This window comes from Lucilia cuprina, chromosome 5 (assembly GCF_022045245.1).
Source record: "Lucilia cuprina isolate Lc7/37 chromosome 5, ASM2204524v1, whole genome shotgun sequence".
NCBI classification, from domain to species: domain Eukaryota; kingdom Metazoa; phylum Arthropoda; class Insecta; order Diptera; family Calliphoridae; genus Lucilia; species Lucilia cuprina.
Window position 1 is genome coordinate 49998099 of NC_060953.1, and position 23303 is coordinate 50021401.

The window sequence follows — 23303 nt, forward strand, 5'->3', positions numbered from 1 at the left end:
AATCGAGTTCTTGTAGAAGTATATTGTGTTTAAATTCCTTGCAAATCCTTAGAAATTCTAAAAAGAAAATAACTTTTTGCAAATAATATGAATATGATAGGCAAATGTGAATATATTTATGGGAATATATGCGAAAATTCAGGAAGTTATATAAAGGAGATTCCAAAGTAAATTTACTATTTAATAGAAATATAAAGTTTTTTTAGATTTCTTTAATCATAGAAAACTATTAATGAAAATTTATGTTAATCTTGGAACACCCTTTGGATTAAGCAAAGCAAATGTGTGGGCGATGTTACAATATAAATATCTAATATGGCGGGGTTGTTTGACGTAGTAGGGAACTAATATAATTGTCAGGTTTGTTACATTAACGAAATGTTACGTAAATACAACAAATATGTAATTGCACAATTAAAAATATTATTTATGAAGAATTCAATATAACTAAAACTTATCGTTTAGTTAGCCTAAAAAGATATATACGTGAAATATATTAGCCGAGTTTTTCCTTTGATCTGTAAAGGTCCTATAGCAGATTGTTTCGAAATTCAGTTTCCTTGAATTTCAACATCAGTATTATTAAGGGATGTCATATATATAACATTGCTCCAAAATATTGTATATAATTCCGACGAAATCTTGTCAGGCAAGTATTTCAGAGTATTACTGTCCTCTCCGTTTTTTCTACCGTTTGTCTAAGGTTGTATAACTGTGACAGTAATCCTGTAATTCATAAAACGTTCTCTTAAAGTAACCTCGGACTTGATTAAAATGTTTGTTGTATTGACGAAATATAACATAAATACAACAAAAAATCTAGGCTATAGTCTACTTTATAGTCAATACTATAGTCTACTCTATAGTTAATGCTATACTCATTAACCCAGACTATAGTTCAGACTGTCGTCTTCTCTTTAGTTCAGACTGTAGTCTAGTCCAGACTACTCTTTTGCCCAGAATATATCCTACTCTATAGTTCAGACTATAGTCTACTCTATATAGTTCACTTTTAAGTTCAGACTATGGCCTTCTATATAGTCTAGAAAATAGTCAACTTTATAGTCCAGACTAAACAATACTATTTTGTGTAATAATGTACTAGAACTGAACTAGAACTGAACTAGAACGGAACTAGAACTGAACTAGAACTGAAATAGAACTGAAATAGAACTGAACTAGAACTGAATTAGAACTGAACTAGAACTGAACTAGAACTGAACTAGAACTGAACTAGAACTGAACTAGAACTGAACTAGAACTGAACTAGAACTGAACTAGAACTGAACTAGAACTGAACTAGAACTGAACTAGAACTGAACTAGAACTGAACTAGAACTGAACTAGAACTGAACTAGAACTGAACTAGAACTGAACTAGAACTGAACTAGAACTGAACTAGAACTGAACTAGAACTGAACTAGAACTGAACTAGAACTGAACTAGAACTGAACTAGAACTGAACTGAACTGAACTAGAACTCAACTAGAACTACTAGATCTGATCCAGAACTACTAAAAACAATCCAGAAACAAGTATATTGAATTCATGCATATATTCCAAAAATATTTTCACTAAAACTAAAAAAAAGCGTTCACTATAATTTTGGGAAAAAAGCAATAAAAATTGGATTTTCGCAGAAAACATAATAGTTTAAACCTGCAACAAAAGTTCAAATATAGCAAAAAGTCAATATTTTTATATCATATTCAAAACACAGATAAACACAGCCAAATATGAATGCGCATTTACTTCCTTTTATTCTAACAACATCCTTTTTAATATCCTTGGCTAGACATTTGACTTTTACTTAACTTGTTTTCCCAGTCTATAGACACTCTATTCATTCAAATAGAGATTTTAACGTTTATGTGTTTTTATATTTTTGTAAAAATATTATTTACATTTCTTTTTAACATTGCACTGAAAAATATTAAAAAGAAAATATTAAATTTATATGCAAATCTTTAAATAAACTATCAGTTATGAGAGAACTAACACATAGACATACTATTGCACACCTATAAGTGCATAAATGTAGGATTTATTACATTTTATATAGTCATTTTCAGGGCTTTTATGTTTTTAGAAAAGAGTATGGATACTAACAACTTGTGTAAAAAAAGGGACTAAGTGGAATTTTAAGAAAATTTTATATTTATACTGTTGATAGGTCTTTTTTTTTGAAAGTATTTTATTTAATTTATTTTGCTATGAGTCAAAAATGGTACTTAGGTTATTTTGCATATAAGCGTATAGCGTAAATGCGTATTTTTGTAAAGGATAAAAAACAAAATAAATCGAGTTCTTGTAGAAGTATATTGTGTTTAAATTCCTTGCAAATCCTTAGAAATTCTAAAAAGAAAATAACTTTTTGCAAATAATATGAATATGATAGGCAAATGTAAATATATTTATGGGAATATGTGCGAAAATTCAGGAAGTTATATAAAGGAGATTCCAAAGTAAATTTACTTTTTACTAAAAATATAAAGTTTTTTTAGATTTCTTTAATCATAGAAAACTATTAATGAAAATTTGCTTTAATCTTGGAACACCCTTTGGATTTAGCAAAGCAAATGTGTGGGCGATGTTACAATATAAATATCTAATATGGCGGGGTTGTTGAACGTAATAGGGAATCAATATAATTGTCAGGTTTGTTATATTAACAAAATGCTACGTAAATACAACAAATATGTAATTGCACAATTAATATTATTATTAGTGAAGAATTCATTCTAATTGAAGCTTATCGTATGGTTAGCTTAAAAAGATATATACGTGAAATATATTAGCCGAGTTTTTCCTGTGATCTGTGAAAGTCCTATAGCAGATTGTTTCGAAACTGAGTTTTCTTGAATTTCCATATCAGTATTATTAAGAGATGTAATTTATATAACATTGCTCCTAAAATATTGTATATAATTCCGATGAAATCTTGTCAGGCAAGTATTTTAAAGTATTAATGTCCTCTCCGTTTGCTCTACCGTTTGTCTAAGGTTGTATAATTGTACCAGTAATCCTGTAATTCATAAAACGTTCTCTTAAAGTAACCTCGGACTTGATTTAAATGTTTGTTGTATTGACGAAATATAACATAAATACAAAAAATCTATAGTTAAGGCTATACTCATTAACCCAGACTATAGTTCAGACTGTAGTCTTCTCTTTAGTTCAGACTGTAGTCTAGTCCAAACTACTCTTTTATCCAGAATATATCCTACTCTATAGTTCAGACTATAGTCTACTCTATATAGTTCACTTTTAAGTTCAGACTATGGCCTTCTATATAATCTAGAAAATAGTCAACTTTATAGTCCAGACTAAACAGTACTATTTAGTTTAATAATGTACTCTGTAGTCCATACTATCCATACTAAGAATCGACTGTAGAAAAATATGTTTTACTCACTTTGGGTATGTCCCAACTGCGTAGCTTAGAGTATAATCAAGACAGTAGGCTACTATATATAGTCCAAACTATACTCAAGTGTATATTCCAGATAAAAAGTCGAGTCACTAGCCCACAATATAGCGTTATCCTTAGTCCAGTATAAAATCTTTTCTCTAGGTAAGACAATAGTCTAGTGTGTAGTACATATTATAGTCTAGTTAATAGTACGGAATATATTTCTTGTTCTAGACTATTATGTAGTCCGTAGTCAAGACTGTAGTTTATTCGGTATGCCGTAATATAGCCTTGCCTGTATTCTAGCATATATTCTTGTCAATAGTGCATATTTTAAAAGTACAGACTTTATTCAAATCATTTTTAAAATGTAATGTGTTTTACTAATACAATTTTTAAGTACATCCTAGAAAAAAAGAAGTAGACTTTAATTCATGGAAGTACTGAAAAAGACCTTAGGAAATTAATAAATCATTTATTTCCTGCAATGAACTAATTCCTTTAAAGGTCAAATTCAAGAAAAACAAATCATCAATTATACTTATGCATGTTCACATCGCACACACATCCCAGCTTAACATTCGCATTCTGGCTGGCTGTGACTAAATGGGACAACATAAATTTCAATGTTTACCAACTGTCAAATTGTAAATGAATGCTATTGAACTTAGAAATGCACAGCAACAAAAAAAATAAGTAAAAAAAATCAATATTGAAAATCACTCATTCACTACATTCACCTTATAAATTACAAAGCCATATGAACGAAACAAACAAAAATTGTAAAGCTTAAGTAAAGTGAGTCATTTGAATACAACAGAACAGAAATGTCAAAAACTTATTTTTTTTTTGTCAAGACATCAAGACACAATAAACGTTAAATGCATTTAAAAATTTTAATTTTTACTCATATTGTTTTCTTTTGTATTGCATCCAACATTTATTTATTCATTCATTGAGTAGACACACCTAAATGGAGGGTTTTCTGTTGCAAAGAAAACTACAGAAAATTTGTTTAATTTTTTTTGTAACAAAAATGAAAAAAAATTAAAGAATGTCAATTGTATTAAGTCACTAAACGTTTGTATTAAACATTGTAATCGATTGAAGCCAAAAATTTGTGTAAATTATTAATAGAATAAAAAACACTTTAACAGTTTATATTGTATGAAATTGAGAATAATTTTTTTCAAGTGGTAAATTTAAAACCCAATTGGAAATATGTAAAATGGAGTTTATTGTAAATTCTACGTAAATTAAATCAATTCATTGACTTAAGGCCAGTCTACCGTCATAGGCAAAAATTAACAAGCCGGAGTGTTGTTTTTGACTACGCCGAATCTTATATACCCACCATCAATCCGTATGTCGTTAATGGAAAGAAAATTGGTTAAATTGGTTTTCTAAAAGCGGCTTTACATGTGGGGATTGTGGACCGATTCTCATAAAACTCGGTATAGAGATTTGTTGTTTTCATAAAAAAACTTACGTATGTTGAATTTAGAGCTATACTCGTACTTTTAAGCTTATAGTACGAGGGGGACCTTTTATGAGGGGTAGGGTTAATTATGGACCGATCTTCATAAAATTAGGTCAATAAATTTTTGCTCGAAAGAAACTTACTTGGACCATATATGAGGGGTATGATCATAAAATTTGGTAGAGAGAATTTGACTCATGTAAGACTTATTTTTGTCAAATTTCTTTGCTATACTCTCATTTTTTATGGTGGGTATAACAAAATTTTTTTTCTCGAGTTAATTAAAACTCCGACATGTCACATATTGTCACTCATAACCATCTAGAATGAAGATGTTTTTTGTTATGAATCAGTTTAGACATTAATTTTTCTGTGGTATTTCCAGTTGGGTTGCCCTGGAACGTTAATTCAATTGCACAATTTATTCAATACAATACTTTATTCTGTATTGATTTTTAACACAATTTTATGTAGGTGTTTAATTTATATATATTTTTTGTAAATTTAAATTGTCAAAAGAAATGTGTTACTGTAAAGTGGATGCCCTACACAGAAAAGTAGGTTAGGATGAAAGCATGATGTATATTACATCAGGTTTCAAAAAATAAACATTGACCGATCTCGATATCAAGGAAAATGTTGAACCTCATATTTATGTTTAGCCATCGCTGATACGAAATATTGTTTCTTGGTCTTAGTTAATAAAAATTGAAATTAAAATCGGTGCCTTAATACTTGATTCTAATTCGGTGGAAAATCTGACAATAATAAAGTGTTCCGGTGTCTCACTGGCCGCTTTACAATCACCTAAATACTCAATAGACTTGACATTATGTTCATGTTGGTTTTAACATTCCAATCGTTTCATTATTCCAACGTCCCGAACGTGTTTGCATTTGATAGGTTAACTCCTTAAAGCTACATTATATTGAGCTTACAACAGAGTATTCGTGGCTCTCCTGTCATCCAGTATGATCTCAGGTTTCGATGATTGTCGAAAAATATGTTAACCTTTAATGACGCCATATCCAAACCATTCCATTTTACACATCTTCTTCAGCCTCGTAGTTGTTGTTGTGATTTTTATTGCCGAAGAGTGTTCGTGGTTCTCTTATAATCTAATATGATGTTAAAATTAGGTGATTCCGTTCTAATTCCGTTCTGGCTGTTTACGTCATATACACATTTCGTGAATAGCTCTGAATTTCGCCTAGATGCTATTGCGGTTTTAATGTGGATTTCTCGATCCGTTTTGCACACCAAAGAAATCCGTGTAGCAACGGACTCACCTAGAAGATTGATAAAATTTTCCGCTTGATAACGATATCCTATCTGACAACATTGTCTCAAAGTTCCCGACAATTTATGTTTGCGATCTATGTTGTCTGGTATTTGTGAATAACGGTCCAATATATACATGATAGCATATCCTGTTACCGACATTTCTCAATACATCTATAGCAGTTTGTTATGTTAAGATAGTTTCCATAGCAAGATAGAAGATCTTGAAAATGTTATAAAGTGTTATTAATTGGATTTTGAAGATCCAATGAATACTATTATCTAATGTAATTCAAGAGCAAGTTCAAGATCTTGAAAATGTTATAACGTGTTGCAATTAAGTTATTGATTGGATTTTGGGGATCCAGTGAAAACTATTCTCTCTAATGAAATACAATTTTTAAACGATTTTTTACTGAAAGTACACTTTTCTTGTAAAAATATGATTTTTTTTGTGAATATGCGGTATTCGAGTGAAATTTTAAGTAAAAAAAGCGATTTATACCCTCCACCACCGTCAGTGTTGTTATTCCATGTGTAACACCAAGAAATATTCATCTGAGACCCAACAAAGTATATACAGAATATATTCTGGGTCCATATCAAATTTCGATTTAGATATGCCCGTCTGTCTGTCCGTCTGTCTGTCCGTCTGCCTAAATCACGCTTACGTTTAAACTAAGCGAAGGAAGTCAGCCAAATTCACCGATAACATTCAATATTATCCTAAGCAGTTTGATATTTAAAATGAGCAAAATCGGTTCACACCCGAAAAAGTTATGAGTTAAAATTTAAAACAAAAAATAATTATTTTTTACACATTCTGATGTAATTTTCTCGAAAACTGTGCAAGATAATTTCATTGAAATCACCAAACATTGGTTTCTGCACAAGAGCTTGTCTCTTGCTGAAAATTGCCAGAATCGGTTCACAATTTCATATACCTCCCATACAAAAGTACATATTCCCGGAAAATGGGTATTTTGTTAACAACTTCCGGCAAAATGTCGATATCTTCATAAAATTTTACAAAATAAAATCCTATATCAATAGAATTTATTAAAAGAAAACAAATTTCTGAATCGTTCCATAATTGGGCATAGCTCCCATACTAGGTCCCGTTCCGAAAATCACTTAAACGCACATAATTCATTACTAAATTAAGATATCTATATAAAATTTGGTACACGTATTGCTTCCACATACAGAAACATTACTGTGAAAGCTTTTTACCATCGGCCCATAAAAGGTCCCCTTCCGAAAATCACTTAAACGCACATAACTCATTACCAAATATTGATATCCATACATTTAGCAAAAATATTGTTCTTATATACAAGAAGTACACTATATGGTAAAAAATTCGGTTTTTATATATAAAAAAGTAGTGAAAAAAGTAAAAATACTACTTTTCTCTGAAAAGTATTTACTATTCGTTCTAGATCAACTAATTTGCTGTCTTCATTTGCTTATTTTTCTTGCATTTTTTTATTCTATAAAAACTATTTTTTGCGCTAAAAAAATGACTTTAGAAAATTTGCCAGCATTAAACAACACACCTTGAAAATCAATACGTTCATTTAATAATGTAATTCTAAAAACAAAAAAAGTACTATAAATAGGAAATTGTCTGTCTATAAAATTTCAACAAGGAAAAAAACCTACAAAGGTTGAGATTTCAAAACTGGGTTAAAGAATTAACAAGTGATTTTTTGTTTGTTTCTTAACATAACTATTTTGAAATTTTATTTTATTACTTTTTAATGATCATGTTATCTCTTTATTAATATTAAACAATTTCTATTTGTATGCAAAATATATTGGAATTTTGTTTTTAATACCCAAAATATTTGACAAGTTTCTTGATAATACTTGGTAGCCAAAAAAGATCAAAGATTGTCCCAGAAATCAAACAAATATAAAATATTTAAATAAAGAATAAACAAATTCACGATAATTAAAAATCGAACAGGAATTAATTAATGGTTGCAAATTCTTAATAGAAAAGGAATTAATTTAATAAGCATAAAATCTATTAAAATTTTTATGACTGTTGTATAATACAAAACACAATGGAACACATGTGTGTGTCTGTGCTTTTTTTATGCAAATGATGTTAATTTTTCTAATTAACTGGCATTTAAAATTTAGAAATATAAATTTAAATTAAAAGCGAATCTACGAAATTTGTTACTGTAATAATTTTAAGTTAAGCTTTTCCCTTTGTTTGATTTATGATTTAATTCCTGATCAAAACAAGTTTTGTAAAATTGTGTCAAAAAAATAACAAATAATATTTTCAAATTCATGATTTGTGAATCATAATTTAAGAGTTGAAAAATGAAAATTAATTTAAAAGTGTCAGGTAATTGCAATTTACTTGTAGTCTCTGACTATATTAAATTGATATTATATATGTATATGTACCATACATATATACTTTACGTAGTCCTATTAATATATTTACAGTTGTAGTAGTATTAAATCCATACATAAATGCAAAATTATGTATGTGAAAGTATTTTTTTTTAAGTTCTATTACACTTTTAGTGTAAATAAAATATACACTACGGACACGAGCCTTAGACATGCTGAGAATGTGTGCTTGATTATCATTCCAAATACTGTCTTGATTATCATTCCAAATACTGTCTTCCTATTTGTCTTCTGGCTGTCGGTAATTATGTTAACCTCCAGTCTACACATTTCATTACTGCACGGACTTATGCATGTCGAAACATAGGTTTTTTACAGAACCTCAGTTCGTCTTAGTTTAGAACCATCTGTTTAGCATCAGACTCTCATTCTATCTGGGGTCAGTAAATCAAAATACACAAACAATTTTGTCTCTGGTATGTGAAAAATTGTTTAAGTCACGCTTTCAAAGGCAAATGTTTTGGGTCTAAGGCTCCACATATGGTTATCCTATATAGTGCCCAGCAACTAAGCTTACCAGAAAATTGCAATTTCACTAAAAATTTGCATTGTCCAAAAAGAAAACTAAGTCAATAGAAATCCTTAAATGTTGGTCAAGGGATTAAAACCAATATCTCGATACTTCCACTTTGTTGATATGTCGTTTTTTTTTTAATTTAAGTGCACCTATAACTTTTATCCCTAATGTATTTTAGTACACACTACTATTATATTATTCACAATATGTAAGTAAATGTTTATAGTTTTTTTTTTCACAACCATAATGCGGTATTTTCATTTCAAAAACTACAATATTATTATGTATTATTATTTTATATGCACTTTACTATTTAACCAAACATTTGTAGCTACATAAATACATACGTACGTATTCATAACATATTAAAGTTAAATATGCGCGAATATGTCCGCTTATATGATCATATATAACATATTAATTTCATTTTGATTTTCCACTTGTCTATAGTTTATTATACGTATTGTTGTCGTTTTATTGTTGATTAAATTTTGTATTTTTTTCATACATAAATAAAAATTATTTATTGTGTAAATGTACCCTACGGTAAAGGTACCATTGCTTATTTAAATATAACGGCCCCAATATTAAATGTTTTACAACTGTAGGGGTTTAACATCACTTGATATAATTTAAAACAGATTGTGTAAGTAAAATTGGGGTGAAATGGTATTTACCAAAATGTAAAAATCATTGATTGTATTGCAGTCTGCAAGGGTAATAAATATCAATAAATTTTAAAACAATTTTGTAATCAGGAAGAAGATGGTGTAATTCAGAAAGGTGGTCGGTCTAACACAGAATGTCAATGTCTATTATTGCTTTTTTATTGCGTTATATAGTGGAACATGTATTATACTGTATTTATATCTATCTATCTATCTATCTATCTATCTATCTATCTATCTATCTATCTATCTATCTATTTATCTATCTATCTATCTATCTATCTATCTATCTATCTATCTATCTATCTATCTATCTATCTATCTATCTATCTATCCATCTATCTATCTATCTACCTATCTATCTACCTATCTATCTATCTATCTATCTATCTATCTATCTATCTCCTTCTTCTTACATCCACAGTATACATTTAAAAATATTTTTTAAATCAAACCTTCTAAAACCATTGTCAAACATAGTTCTTTAATTGGTTTCAAAGACCAACCATCAAGGTTTCACTGTACTCTATAATAGTTATCAATTGAAATGATAAGACATTGTAAATCTAATGTACGAGCGAGTACAATTGCTCTATTATCAAATCAAATTCATAGGTCTCGCACAAGCTCACATTACTTGTCACAAAATGCATTTAGTATTAGAATAAATTTCGAATGGAAAACATTAACACGATCTACGAACAAATCGAAAAAACTGATTACTACTGATTTCAAAAAAAATGGCTTTTGAATTAAGTGAAAAAGATAAAATATTCTATAAAATAAAGTAATAAAAATATTTAAAAAAAAAATACAAATTGTTTACGAAAACAATAAACAAATATTATGGATGTTCATTTAAATTAATTAATATATAGACAAATGTAGCGTTAACATTTGAGACTTAATTAATATTAAATTCGATGGAAACTGTAAAAAAAGCTTGAACACCTTTTCGAATTTGTGCAGACATAAGTAATTTGTGGGAATCGTACAAACCACTTTGACTCACACCCTTAAAAATGTTCATGGCTCATAAGACAAGATTTGTTATAAAAAATGTTATAAACGTTTTTTATATATTCTAATGTTAAATTTATTTCTTTAAATTAATACCCTTACGTTGGCTTATCATTTAAAACAACTTAACCAAATTAGCAATAAAAATATTTATAACTTTTAGAAATAATATTTTTATCACCTGCATTTGTATTATTGTTTTGTTTTTTTTACAGAACTTTGGAATTCAAAATTAATCAAAATCAAAAACCGGTCGATAATGAAAAAGTGGAAATTAAAATTCATACCGGCAAAATAAGAGGTTACAAACGATATACACTTTACAAAAAAATCTACTATAGTTTTGAACGCATACCCTATGCTCTGCCCCCCATGGGTGATTTAAGATTTAGAGCTCCCAAACCAATGACAGCATGGAAAGATGTCAAAGATTGTACCATGTATGGTGAAAAGCCAATGCAATGTTCTCCCTTGGAACCGCAAACAATAGAAGGTTCTGAGGATTGTTTATTCGTTAATGTTTATACAAATAATGTGGGTTATTATTTAAAACTTTTTGATTTTTTTATTGATTTTTAAATTTTTGTAGCTTAAACCTCTGAAAGCTAGACCTATTATGGTTTGGATATATGGTGGTGGTTTTCAATTTGGCGAAGCGAATCGTGAATGGTATGGACCGGATTATTTTATGCACAAAGATGTAATTTTGATTACAGTTCAATATCGATTGGGAGCTTTAGGTAGGTTGATTTTAAATTCATAATTTTTTTTAAGAAACCGAGTCTTTAATAGCTCTTGACTATTGCGTGAAATTAAGAATCGAACTTCTTGAAATCTTATTAACCATGAAATCAGTCTCAGTTCTTTGTGAACGAGCAAGTAGACTAATTAGTCCAGACCAAAGCCAAGGCTAAATATATTTAAAAGAAAGGAAAACACACAAAGGGCATACGAATGTCGAGAGTTTTAACGTGAGCATCTTCCCAGACGTGCTTATCTCACAGTGGTCTTTTTCACCCGCTGGGTAGACTTAAGAACGGTCTACCATCGCCCCTTTATTCTTCAATGAAGAACTCAGTTGGCAATTCTTGTACATTGGCTTTGACCCGTCCATGCACAAGTACTTTGCTGGAGTACTCGAGCTATCTAATCTTTAACCATTGGATGGCCTATGTTGATGCGTCAACAACACCTAGAGACGTAACCGGTGGACCGAAGTACGATCCATCAATTAGCCGACGACATTGTTCTTACTCACATATATCTGGACAAGGAAGGAAGAATCAATGGTATCATATGTATATGATACCATTCTTCCATCATTATTCAACCCAGCACACATCTCATTCATACGACACATTTATAAGAGAAAAAATACGACACATTAACTAGGTAGACGGGTGGGGTAAGGCCCGCCGAACCTCACATTCATATTTCCAGCGCTTAGTCCCACAGCCACTCCTCTGTGGGGTATCTTTTGTTTTCGGCAACAGCACCGAACTTATCCCGAAATATTGACTTTATCTTACATCAGTATTTTAACCGCCACTTACTCTCCCCGAATTTGGGTTTAAACTACAGCCACTACGTGGATACCGAAGAAACCTCAACCAACTGACCAGCCAGGACATAGTCATACGGGCAACTAGCCACCCGTAGTACCGGATTATGCGGTGATCTGACCACTTTCAATCTATGCAAGGACTAAGCCAAACAGTAGACTGTAACCAATTTTTCAGTCTCGGCCAGACTAGATGTATTAGCCAGCTCTTTATAACCCGGAATTGCAATAACACCAAGGCGGAGGCTTCACCATATCTAAAAATTCCAAATGATCCTCATTATATATAATTATCGAAAAATGTTCATATTCATTTAATGTCATTTTATTGAGTGAAGTCTGACATTCGTGGACCAATTTGTTGCATGTTGTATGAAAAACAAGGGTGTAAAGTGAATGCAGTGAATAAAACAGAAACCAATGTTTAGAAATTCATAAATGAATAGCATTATAAATGCGTAAATTTATTTTCTTTCAGGTTTCCTCAGCCTAGAAGATCCTGTCCTACATACACCCGGTAATGCCGGTTTAAAAGACATTATTTTAGCCTTGAATTGGGTTAAAAAGAATGCAGCCAGTTTCGGAGGTAATCCGGAATGTGTAACGCTCTTCGGTGAAAGTGCTGGCGGAGCAGCTATACAATTTCTTATGTTAAGTGAACATGCCAGAGGTTTGTTCCAACGAGCAATTTTACAATCGGGAGTAGCGACAGCAGATTGGGCAACTACTGAATGTACTAAACGTGCTTATGATTTGGCTGTAGCAGCAGGTTATCAAGGAAAACAAAAGGAAAAGCACATTCTTAAATATCTGCGTAGTTTAACAGCTACTGAAATCTTAGAAGCGGAAAGAAAAATTGTACAGACAAATGAAAGAGAAATGTTTCTATTTGGTCCAAATGTTGAACCATACTTTACGGCTCACACGGTGTTTTGTAAGCCGGTGGAGGAGCTATTAGAAAATGCTTGGGGTAATAAAATACCTATAATTTTGGGAGCGAATTCTATGGAGGGTTTGTTCTTTCAAAAGAGTACGTAATACTTAAAATATTTATTTTTATATTTCAAAGCTAATTATTTGATTTACATATTTAAAAATCCCAGGTGCTGTCAAAAATTTGCCGGATAGTTTAAAAGTTTTAGAAACCTGCACTAAATATGTTCCAAAAGGAGCAGCACATCAAATTGGCAGTGTAGAGTGTCAGGAAAAGGGTTTAAAATTGCGAGAAATTCATGTTAAAGGAGAAGAGCCCACTTTGGAAGACCTATATGAAGTAACTGTTAATACTAAATTAATTTTATGATTTTAAAAATAATTAATTTTTTCAGATCATTAGTTATGCATATAACTGGCATCCCATACAAAAAACCATTGATGCACGTTTAAAGTATGCCCGTAAAACTTCCACTTTTCTCTATCGTTTCGATTTTAATTCAAACAAACTTATTAATCCTTTTCGTTTAATGCATTCCCTTGATAATGAATCAGTGAAGACTACTGCTGTTACTGGCGCAGCACACACCGATGAACTTTCGTATCTTTTCAGCAGTGTTTTGGCCAAACCAATGGAAGGACAAAGCCGCGAATATCGCTGTATGAAACGCATGATTTCATTGTGGACATTATTTGCGGAAACTGGAAAAATTCCAGGCATAGATGGTGTTAAATGGCGTTCATTACAACGCCACGATAAAAACTCATTTAAATGTTTGAATATCGGCGATGATTTAAATTTTATTGATTTACCAGAAATGCAGAAACTAATGGTATGGAAAAGTTTATATGAGCTGCATCGTACACTGCCTAAGAGTACAAAACCTATTGAAACAAGTGCTAAATCATCGTTATAAGCAAAATAAAAACCAGTTCTTGTTTTCTTTTTTTAGCAGATTTTTTTGGTTTTGGTTATCAAGTAATAAAAATGTGTTTTTATAAACTGTTAATTTTATTGTATCACTATCTAAAAACATAAGTGATGAGATTTTTAACCATGCATGCAGAGTTTGATAAAAAATTTTTGTTTTTTTTTTTTTTGCATATGCAGTTCGAGGGTTACTTAGAAAGTTTTCAGCATTTATGGAGATGTCATTAAAAAAATGTTTTGTGGTATTTTGCTATATTTATGTATATAAACATATTTGCAATTCATAATACTCCTTTTTTGTTTTAGTTGTCTCTTAAACAAATACAACATGCAATAAAATTTACAGTTTTAATGTGATAACTCATATTTCTTTTCAAAAATCCATTTTTATATGGAAAACCTAAAATCAGCCGTATATCATTGAATAACGCTCTAATTAAGAAAAAAGTGAAAATCTGTGATCATTCATATTTTGCAACAAAAATCCATTTTTGTATGGAAAACTTGAAATCAGCCGTAGATTTTTAAATAACGCTTCCCATCAACAATCAATTTTTATATGGAAAATTTAAATCGGCCGTAAATCCTTAAATAACGCTCATATTTCCTACCAGATATCAATATTTATTTAAAATCGATTTTTATATGAGAAATATAAAATCGGCCCCAGTTCCATAAAAAAGGCTCTAATCGAGAAAATAGTGAAAATCTGTGATCACTCATACTTCCCACCAAAAATCAACTTTTTTATGAAAAATCTAAAATCGGCTGTAGATCCTTAAATAACGCTCTAATTGAGAAAATAGTGAAAATATGAAAAATCTAAAATCGGCTGTAGATCCTTAAATAACGCTCTAATTGAGAAAATAGTGAAAATCTGTGTGATCACTCATAATTCCCACCAAAAATCAACTTTTTTATGAAAAATCAAAAATCGTCTGTAGATCCTTAAATAGCGCTCTAATTGAGAAAATAGTGAAAATCTGTTGTCACTCATACTTCCCACCAAAAATCAAATTTTTTATGAAAAATCTAAAATCGGCTGTAGATCCTTAAATAACGCTCTAATTGAGAAAATAGTGAAAATATGAAAAATCTAAAATCGGCTGTAGATCCTTAAATAACGCTCTAATTGAGAAAGTAGTGAAAATCTGTGTGATCACTCATAATTCCCACCAAAAATCAACTTTTTTATGAAAAATCAAAAATCGTCTGTAGATCCTTAAATAGCGCTCTAATTGAGAAAATAGTGAAAATTTGTGATCACTCATATTTCCCACCAAAAATGTATTTCCTTAAATAACACTCCAATCAAGAAAATAGTGAAAATCTGTGATCACTCATAATTCCCACCAAAAATCAACTTTTTTATGAAAAGTCTAAAATCGTCTGTAGATCCTTAAATAACGCTCTAATTGAGAAAATAGTGAAAATCTGTGATCACTCATAATTCCCACCAAAAATCAACTTTTTTATGAAAAATCTAAAATCATCTGTAGATCCTTAAATAACGCTCTAATTGAGAAAATAGTGAAAATCTGTGATCACTCATATTTCCCACCAAAAATCAATTTTTATATGAAACATTTAATATCGGCTGTAGTTCCTTAAATAACACTCTAAATGAGAAAATAGTGAAAATCTGTGATCACTCATACTTCCCACCAAAAATCAACTTTTTTAACGCTCTAATTTAGAAAATAGTGAAAATCTGTGATCACTCATACTTCCCACCAAAAATCAACTTTTATATGAAAAATCTAAAATCGGCTGTAGATCCTTAAATAACGCTCTAATTGAGAAAATAGTGAAAATCTGTGATCACTCATACTTCCCACCAAAAATCAACTTTTTTATGAAAAATCTAAAATCGGCTGTAGATCCTTAAATAACGCTCTAATAGAGAAAATAGTGAAAATCTGTGATCACTCATACTTCTCACAAAAAATCAAATATTTATATAAAAAACTTAATATCGGCTGTAGATCCTTAATTTACGCTGCAATTGAGAAAAAAAAAGAAAATCTGTCATCCTCCATAATTTCTACCAAAAATCAATTTTTATAAGAAAAACTTAAAATCGGCTGTAGATCCTTAAAGAACATTCTAATAAAGAAAATAGTAAAACCTGTGATCGTTTATATTTCCCATCAAAAATATAATTTTATATGGAAAACTTAAAAACAGCCGTATATCCTTAAATAACGCTCTAATTACGAAAATGTTGAAAATCTGTGATCACTCACATTTCCCACCAATAACTAATTTTTTTTATTTTATATTTAATAGTTAAATATATCTTCTATACAGTACAATTCTATATATCTGATGTTAAAATTCAAGTCAAACTTTTAAAGCATAGTATCTTAAACTGAATTTTAATTTACTGGCAATACAATCTTCACACTAAACAAGTAAGAGTGTTATATTCGGCCATGCCGAATCTTATATACCCAACATCAAATCATTCATGTTTATGTAGAATTTTACTGATGTACTTACATTTTTGGGTCAGTAATAAGTCTTAAAGTCATTTTCAGAAGGGGACCTTGGTAAGGTCAATTATAAATCCATTTTCATTAAATTTATGAAAATGATTTTATTTCCTATAAAACTTTTTTATGTCGAATTTTATTGCTTTATATATATGTTATGAGCAGATATGAGCATACATCTCTTAGCGATAAAGTTATTTTCTGAAGGGGGCATTTTAATAGGGATAGGAGAAAACGTGAAGCGATATTCTTACTTTCAATAAGGATCGATCCTTATAAAATTTGATAGGGAGATTTTGGCTCGCACGAAACTTGTGTATGTAGAATTTTGTAGTAATGAGCGTTGAATTCGTTGTCTAAAGAGCACATTATTAGGGGTATCATAATCATATAATAATGGACTCATTTAAGAAAATGATTTTAGTTCCCATAAAACTTTTATATGTCGAATATTATTGTTATATATATGCTTCTTAAGGTAGATATGAGCATTAAAGTCGTTTTCTGAAAGGGACCCTTTAGGTGGGATAGGGTCAATTATGTATAGGGTCAATTATCCTTATAAAATTCTACAAAGAGATTTATGAGACCATAAAACATGTTTGTGCCGAATTTCACCGCTATTGATGCTTTTCTTAGCCAGTTATGAGCGACAAAGTCATTTTCTGAAGGGGTCTTTTTATGGGGGGTAGGGTTAATTATGAACCGATCCTTATAAAATTCTACAAAAAGATTTATGTCCCCATACAACATGTTTGTGCCGAATTACACCGCTATTGATGCTCCTGTTAGTCAGTTGTGAACGATAAAGTCATTTTCTGAAGGGTACTTTGTATGGGGGGTAGGGTCAATTATGGACCGATCCTTATGAAATTCTATGAACAGATTTATGTCCCTATAAAACATGTTTGTGACGAATTTCACTGCTATTGATGCTTCTCTTAGCCAGTTATTGGCGATAAAGTCATTTTCTGAAGGGGACTTTATATGGGAAGTAGGGTCAATTATGGACCGATCCTTATAAAATTCTACGAAGAGATTTATATCACCATAAAACATGTTTGTGCCGAATTACACCGCTATTGATGCTTCTGTTAGTCAGTTGTGAACGATAAAGTCATTTTCTGAAGGGTACTTTGTATGGGGGGTAGGGTCAATTATGGACCGATCCTTATGAAATTCTATGAACAGATTTATGTCCCTATAAAACATGTTTGTGTCGAGTTTCACTGCTATTGATGCTTCTCTTAGCCAGTTATTGGCGATAAAGTCATTTTCTGAAGGGGACTTTATATGGGGGGTAGGGTCAATTATGGACCGATCCTTATAAAATTCTACGAAGAGATTTATGTCACCATAAAACATGTTTGTGCCGAATTACACCGCTATTGATGCTTCTGTTAGTCAGTTGTGAACGATAAAGTCATTTTCTGAAGGGTACTTTGTATGGGGGGTAGGGTCAATTATGGACCGATCCTTATGAAATTCTATGAAAAGATTTATGTCCCCATAAAACATGTTTGTGCCGAATTACAGCGCTATTGATGCTTTTGTTAGTCAGTTATTGGCGATAATGTCATATTCTAAAGGAGGCCTTATATGGGGGCTAGGCGAAATCGTGGACCGATATTGCCCATTTTCAATACCAAACAAACTGAATCAACTATAAGTATCTGTGCAAAATTTCAGCTCGCTAGCTACTTCCGTTTGGACTCTATCGTGTTTTCAACAGACAGACAGACAGACAGACGGACAGACGGACAGACGGACGGACATGGCTAGATCGTCTTAGAATCTAATAAGGACCCAGAATATATATACTTTTATGGGTCTTAGACGAATATTTCAATGTGTTACAAACGGAATGACAAAAACAATATACCCCCCATCTTTTTTGATGGTGGGTATAAAAAACATTAAAATTGTGATTAATTTTAAAATTTTTTGCAATAATTAGTTCAAACTTTTCAAAGCTTAAACCATTAAATCAACTAGCTTTATAGCATTTGTCAAGGAAAGTGGCCTGTCATGTGTCTAATTTAAAAATAGTTGCCAGGATGGAGACATTATAAAACAAACTGAAATTCTATGCAAGTATAAATTTAGTATTAAAAAAAACTAAATTTATAGTTTGTTGATTGAATCAACTGTCAAACATACAAGTTTATAAAACTTGTTTGAATATTTAATTGTCTAACTTAAAAATTAAGACATAAATCAAAGAAATAAGTCAAAATATATCATTTTTTTATACGTTTAACTTTAGCAAAGACTATTTATTAAATAAAACACTTTTAATTGGCATAATAGTTTTAATTTTCTAATACAAATATAAAATTAAAATGACAAAATAAATAAAACGCCAGCGTTAGATTTCTAAAGTGTTGTTTAGAAAGAATAGTGGGTATATATTTAAATTATAATTTATATTAATTTATAAAATAGCTATAAATTAAATAGTTAATAGCCAATATTTAAGCAACAAATCACATATTCATAAAGTTATCAAGGGTTTATTATGCACTTACCCTACACCACTTTAGTGGAGAGGGTATATTGGGTCACCTAGACCCCATACAACTGAACTCTCGTATAGGGCTTATAAACCTTGTAATCAAACTACAGGTCGCCATTTTGGAGATAATTCAATGAAATTTGGCACATGATTTTCAATGGTACCGTAGCCTGTTAAAAATGGTTTACATCAGTCCATTATTTCACCTAGCACCCATACAACTGAACCCGCTGAATAAGACTTTTAAATTCATAATTACGTTTAATATACCCATATCTCGACAAAAAGCTGCAAAACTAAGTTCTATACCCTCACGAATTCCATAATAATAGGTCCGCATATGACCCTAGCCCCTATGAAAAGCCGCCATCAAAACTTTACTTAAATTTCCAGAGTTTTATTCAACAATAAACGGCTTAAGTATGTAAATCTGAGACAAGGTTCAATTCAACTTAAATACTTTATTATGGCTACTAAAACATTTTATTTTTGTAGAAGGTGCAGGGTTTTATATGGTCGACCTCGCCGACTTTTATTTTCTTCTGATAAAACATTAGCTACCTTATTAATCGTTTAAATAAATGATTTGAGGTATTAATTGTCAAAAGGAGAACCGCAGAACAACCCCGGGGTCAACACATATGTACGTACATTTTGAAATTCTATCTAATGCTTTTAAAATGCAATTATTAAATTGTTATGGCTATATTTAGTTTTATTTCTAACACAAGTGGTTTGTATTTGATGTGTTTGTTTAATTAACTAATAAATATTTCTTGTTTTTTGATAATAAAATAAAATTATCATAAAATTTTATCAAAAAAGTAGATTTTTTATTATTTGTATTGATTTAAAAGTGTTGCATAAATTAAATTATGAAAATTAAAATATTTGATTTGTTTTTCAAGCATTAAAGATTTTATTGAAGTGTGTTTAAAATATTGGCATTTTAAAGCAGATCAAATATTTAAAAATTTTATTGATATATAAACAACGACTGTGAAAATGCTCTATTAAAATTAAGCTAAATTAAATATTATAATATCTACTTATGTAAATATTTGTAAGAATACGTTTAGCAACAGTGGGTTGCTTAAAAAAAAAACGTTTAATTAATTATAACAACGTCAAAGCTATTATGTCTTCAAGCGCCAGAATTAACAAATCAATAAAACTTAATAAGCAAATTAATAAGCGTAGCAATTAAAAATTAACATAATCGGTGAAACAGGAGAAGTTGAAATGCTAGAATATAAATTATATAATTTGTCTCTTGGGTTATTTAAAATATATACAAATAATTGATTTTAATAAATATTGCAAATATATATACAAATTGTTTTGATTTTGAGTATTGATAAAAAATATATTTTGGTTGAACATTATAAAAATTTTTAATTCACACTTCAATAAATATGAACAATTAAAAAAAAATCGATTTTTATAGTTTACTATTATTTGTCAATTTTTGTCGGAATCCAGACCGTTTATACCGACTTCTATATTCGCTAGATGTTGCTTTATAAGCCGCTTATGTTGTGTTTTTAAAAGCATTAGCAGCATTTGTTCATGGCTGAGCTGAGTCACTATTGTGAATGAATATTAATTGGTTAATGTCTTAGTTAATATACGAATTGTTCGAAAATTAACTGTTTTTAGTTTTCTAAATTTTCTATTTTAGATAAATTTTAAAGGGAAATTTGAATAAAATTATTCGCATATGTATTAACCTTTTTCGACAATATGTAAAACATTTAGAGATGAGATTAGAGATGACGTATCATTTTTGCCAGTACATTTTAAATTTACAAAAAACAAAGTACATACTTTTCATTAATATCAGAACTGTAATTGAATCATTAATTTTTGAATTAATTCGTGAATTATTTGTGAATTGAATTAGCAAATTTTGAATTAATTCTTTTTATATAAAAAATTAATGAATGAAATTTGCGTCAATTCAAATTAATTTGGTAAAATTTACAATTCAAATGAATTACAATTCGTTTCTAATTAATTTGAATTAATTCAAAATAAATTCAATTCAAATGAATTAGAAATGAATTGAAATTTATTTTTACCAATTCTCATTTTTTGTGAAAGGAATTAATTCAAAATTAAGCCAATTCGTAAATGAATTAATATGAGAAATGAATGATACATTTACAGCTCTGATAAATATGAGTTCACTTAACACTTTTCTTTGACGTTAATTTATAATTTTTGGTGAAAAATGGTAAAATGTTTTCCAGGGACATCGCAAAATATAATCGTTTTTAAACCCTACATCACTTTAGTGGCGAGGGTGTATTGGGTTTGTGCTGATGTTTGTTACGCACAAAAATATTAAAGTATAGAATCATTCTGAGTCGATTTAGCTATGTCCATCCGCCTGTCCGTAATCAAACTACAATTTTGAAGATAATTCATTATTTCACTTAGCCCCCATTCAACTGAACTCGCCGAATAAGACTTTTAAGTTTATAATTATTTTTAATATACTTGTATCGCGACAAAAAGCCGCAAAGCCAAGTTTAATACTAGCCTTGATGAGCCTCGTGAATTTTATGACTACAGGGCCTCATTTAACCCTAGCTTCTACAAGAAGCTCCCCTTCAACATTTGACTTAAATATCCACAATTTCATCAAAAATAAATGGCTTTAATATATCTGAGGCAAGATACAATTCAACTTAAATGCTTTATTATGTAGGGTATTATATGATCGGCCTCACCCGACAATAACTTCTTACTTGTTTGTATGTAGTGACATCGAATTTTAATAATTTCTATGAAAATAACCATTTACTTCCATTATGTTCTCTAACTGCCTATATAATCCTATTGGAGAGGACACTCTGAACAATATTTAAAAGTGAACAAAAAGTAAAATCTTGATAACCAACCAGTACGTGTGAAATCTATAGTTAGAACTGGGATCATGGCAGTCCAGATCATGAAATGGACTTAATCCAGCATATCATACATTTTAACACTTGAAAAGCTTAGCTGTGACAAAGAATATATAATTACCAGAGTAAGGATTTCTATACAAATGCATGTGAGACAAAGTGTAATAGTGACAAACATATCAATGAGAAGCACCAAACATTGAAGAGATTTCTCTCACCTATTATATATTGTAAAAGTATTCATCCAATAAGTTTGCCTAATATTCTAATCAAACTTACAGTTTGACCAAATATTAAGATTCATCTACGTTAAGTTAATTTAAATCCTTTGTAGCTCTTTTTGAAGAAATTTAGGGTCTTACTCATAAACTTTTATCAAAGGTTGATAAATGTTTATGAATAAGGCAGTTGTTGTCGAAAACTTAATTATAATTATATAATGAAGAATAGATATTCAACTATGTTTGCTGATGTTTTCCTGTTTAAGATTTTGTTTTTCAGCATTTGATTTTCTAATTTTTTTTATACAAAATTCGCTAATAAAGGATTACTATCTACTAAATATGGAAACATATTTTGAATGAAAATGGTTTGGGAAAAAAGTCATATTCGATTCATACAATTTATTACAAAATTCATTCAAGTTATGTATTATTTTTTTCTGTGTATTCAATATTTTCCAAAATATATTGTACATTTATAAATTAGTTTAATTCGCCACTACTGTCACCAAACAATAAGGTTTTAAACTTCACTGAGTGATACAATAATACAACCATTTCATATCTACAAAATCACAATTGGTCGACCTTCAGTCAGCTGGTTCCATGGTGTAATGGTTAGCACTCTGGACTCTGAATCCAGCGATCCGAGTTCAAATCTCGGTGGAACCTTGAAAGTTAATATTTTTTATTTATTTTTAAAAATCTATTAATAAATTAAATTTTTTTAAATGCTATAAAAATATACAATAAATACAAAAGAAATCTCTAGTTATTTAGGTTCCACCGAGATTTGAACTCGGATCGCTGGATTCAGAGTCCAGAGTGCTAACCATTACACCATGGAACCACTTGCTTTACGCGGTTACAATTGAAATCTTTAATTTGCGGTATTCGTAATGCGCATGTGAAAAATTGCAA

General features: G+C 30.1%; 2 protein-coding genes and 2 non-coding genes across 4 annotated transcripts in view; 2 read left to right on the top strand and 2 right to left on the bottom strand.

Annotated features, from left to right (window-relative positions):
* Positions 1–23303, bottom strand: part of LOC111688436 (collagen alpha-1(XVIII) chain-like) — a 131737-nt gene that overhangs the window by 104005 nt on the left and 4429 nt on the right. The window lies entirely within an intron of this gene.
* LOC111680416 (esterase B1-like) lies at positions 10445–14318 on the top strand. The gene is made up of 6 exons (XM_046953023.1): positions 10445–10581; positions 11030–11348; positions 11404–11554; positions 12854–13405; positions 13479–13648; positions 13704–14318. Exons 1-6 carry the CDS (start codon positions 10535–10537, stop codon positions 14223–14225), a joined length of 1761 nt encoding a protein of 586 aa, XP_046808979.1. The 5' UTR covers positions 10445–10534; the 3' UTR covers positions 14226–14318.
* On the top strand, positions 22983–23054 carry Trnaq-cug. The gene has a single exon. It is a non-coding gene; the product is annotated as a tRNA-Gln (tRNA).
* Trnaq-cug lies at positions 23161–23232 on the bottom strand. Its single transcript has one exon. It is a non-coding gene; the product is annotated as a tRNA-Gln (tRNA).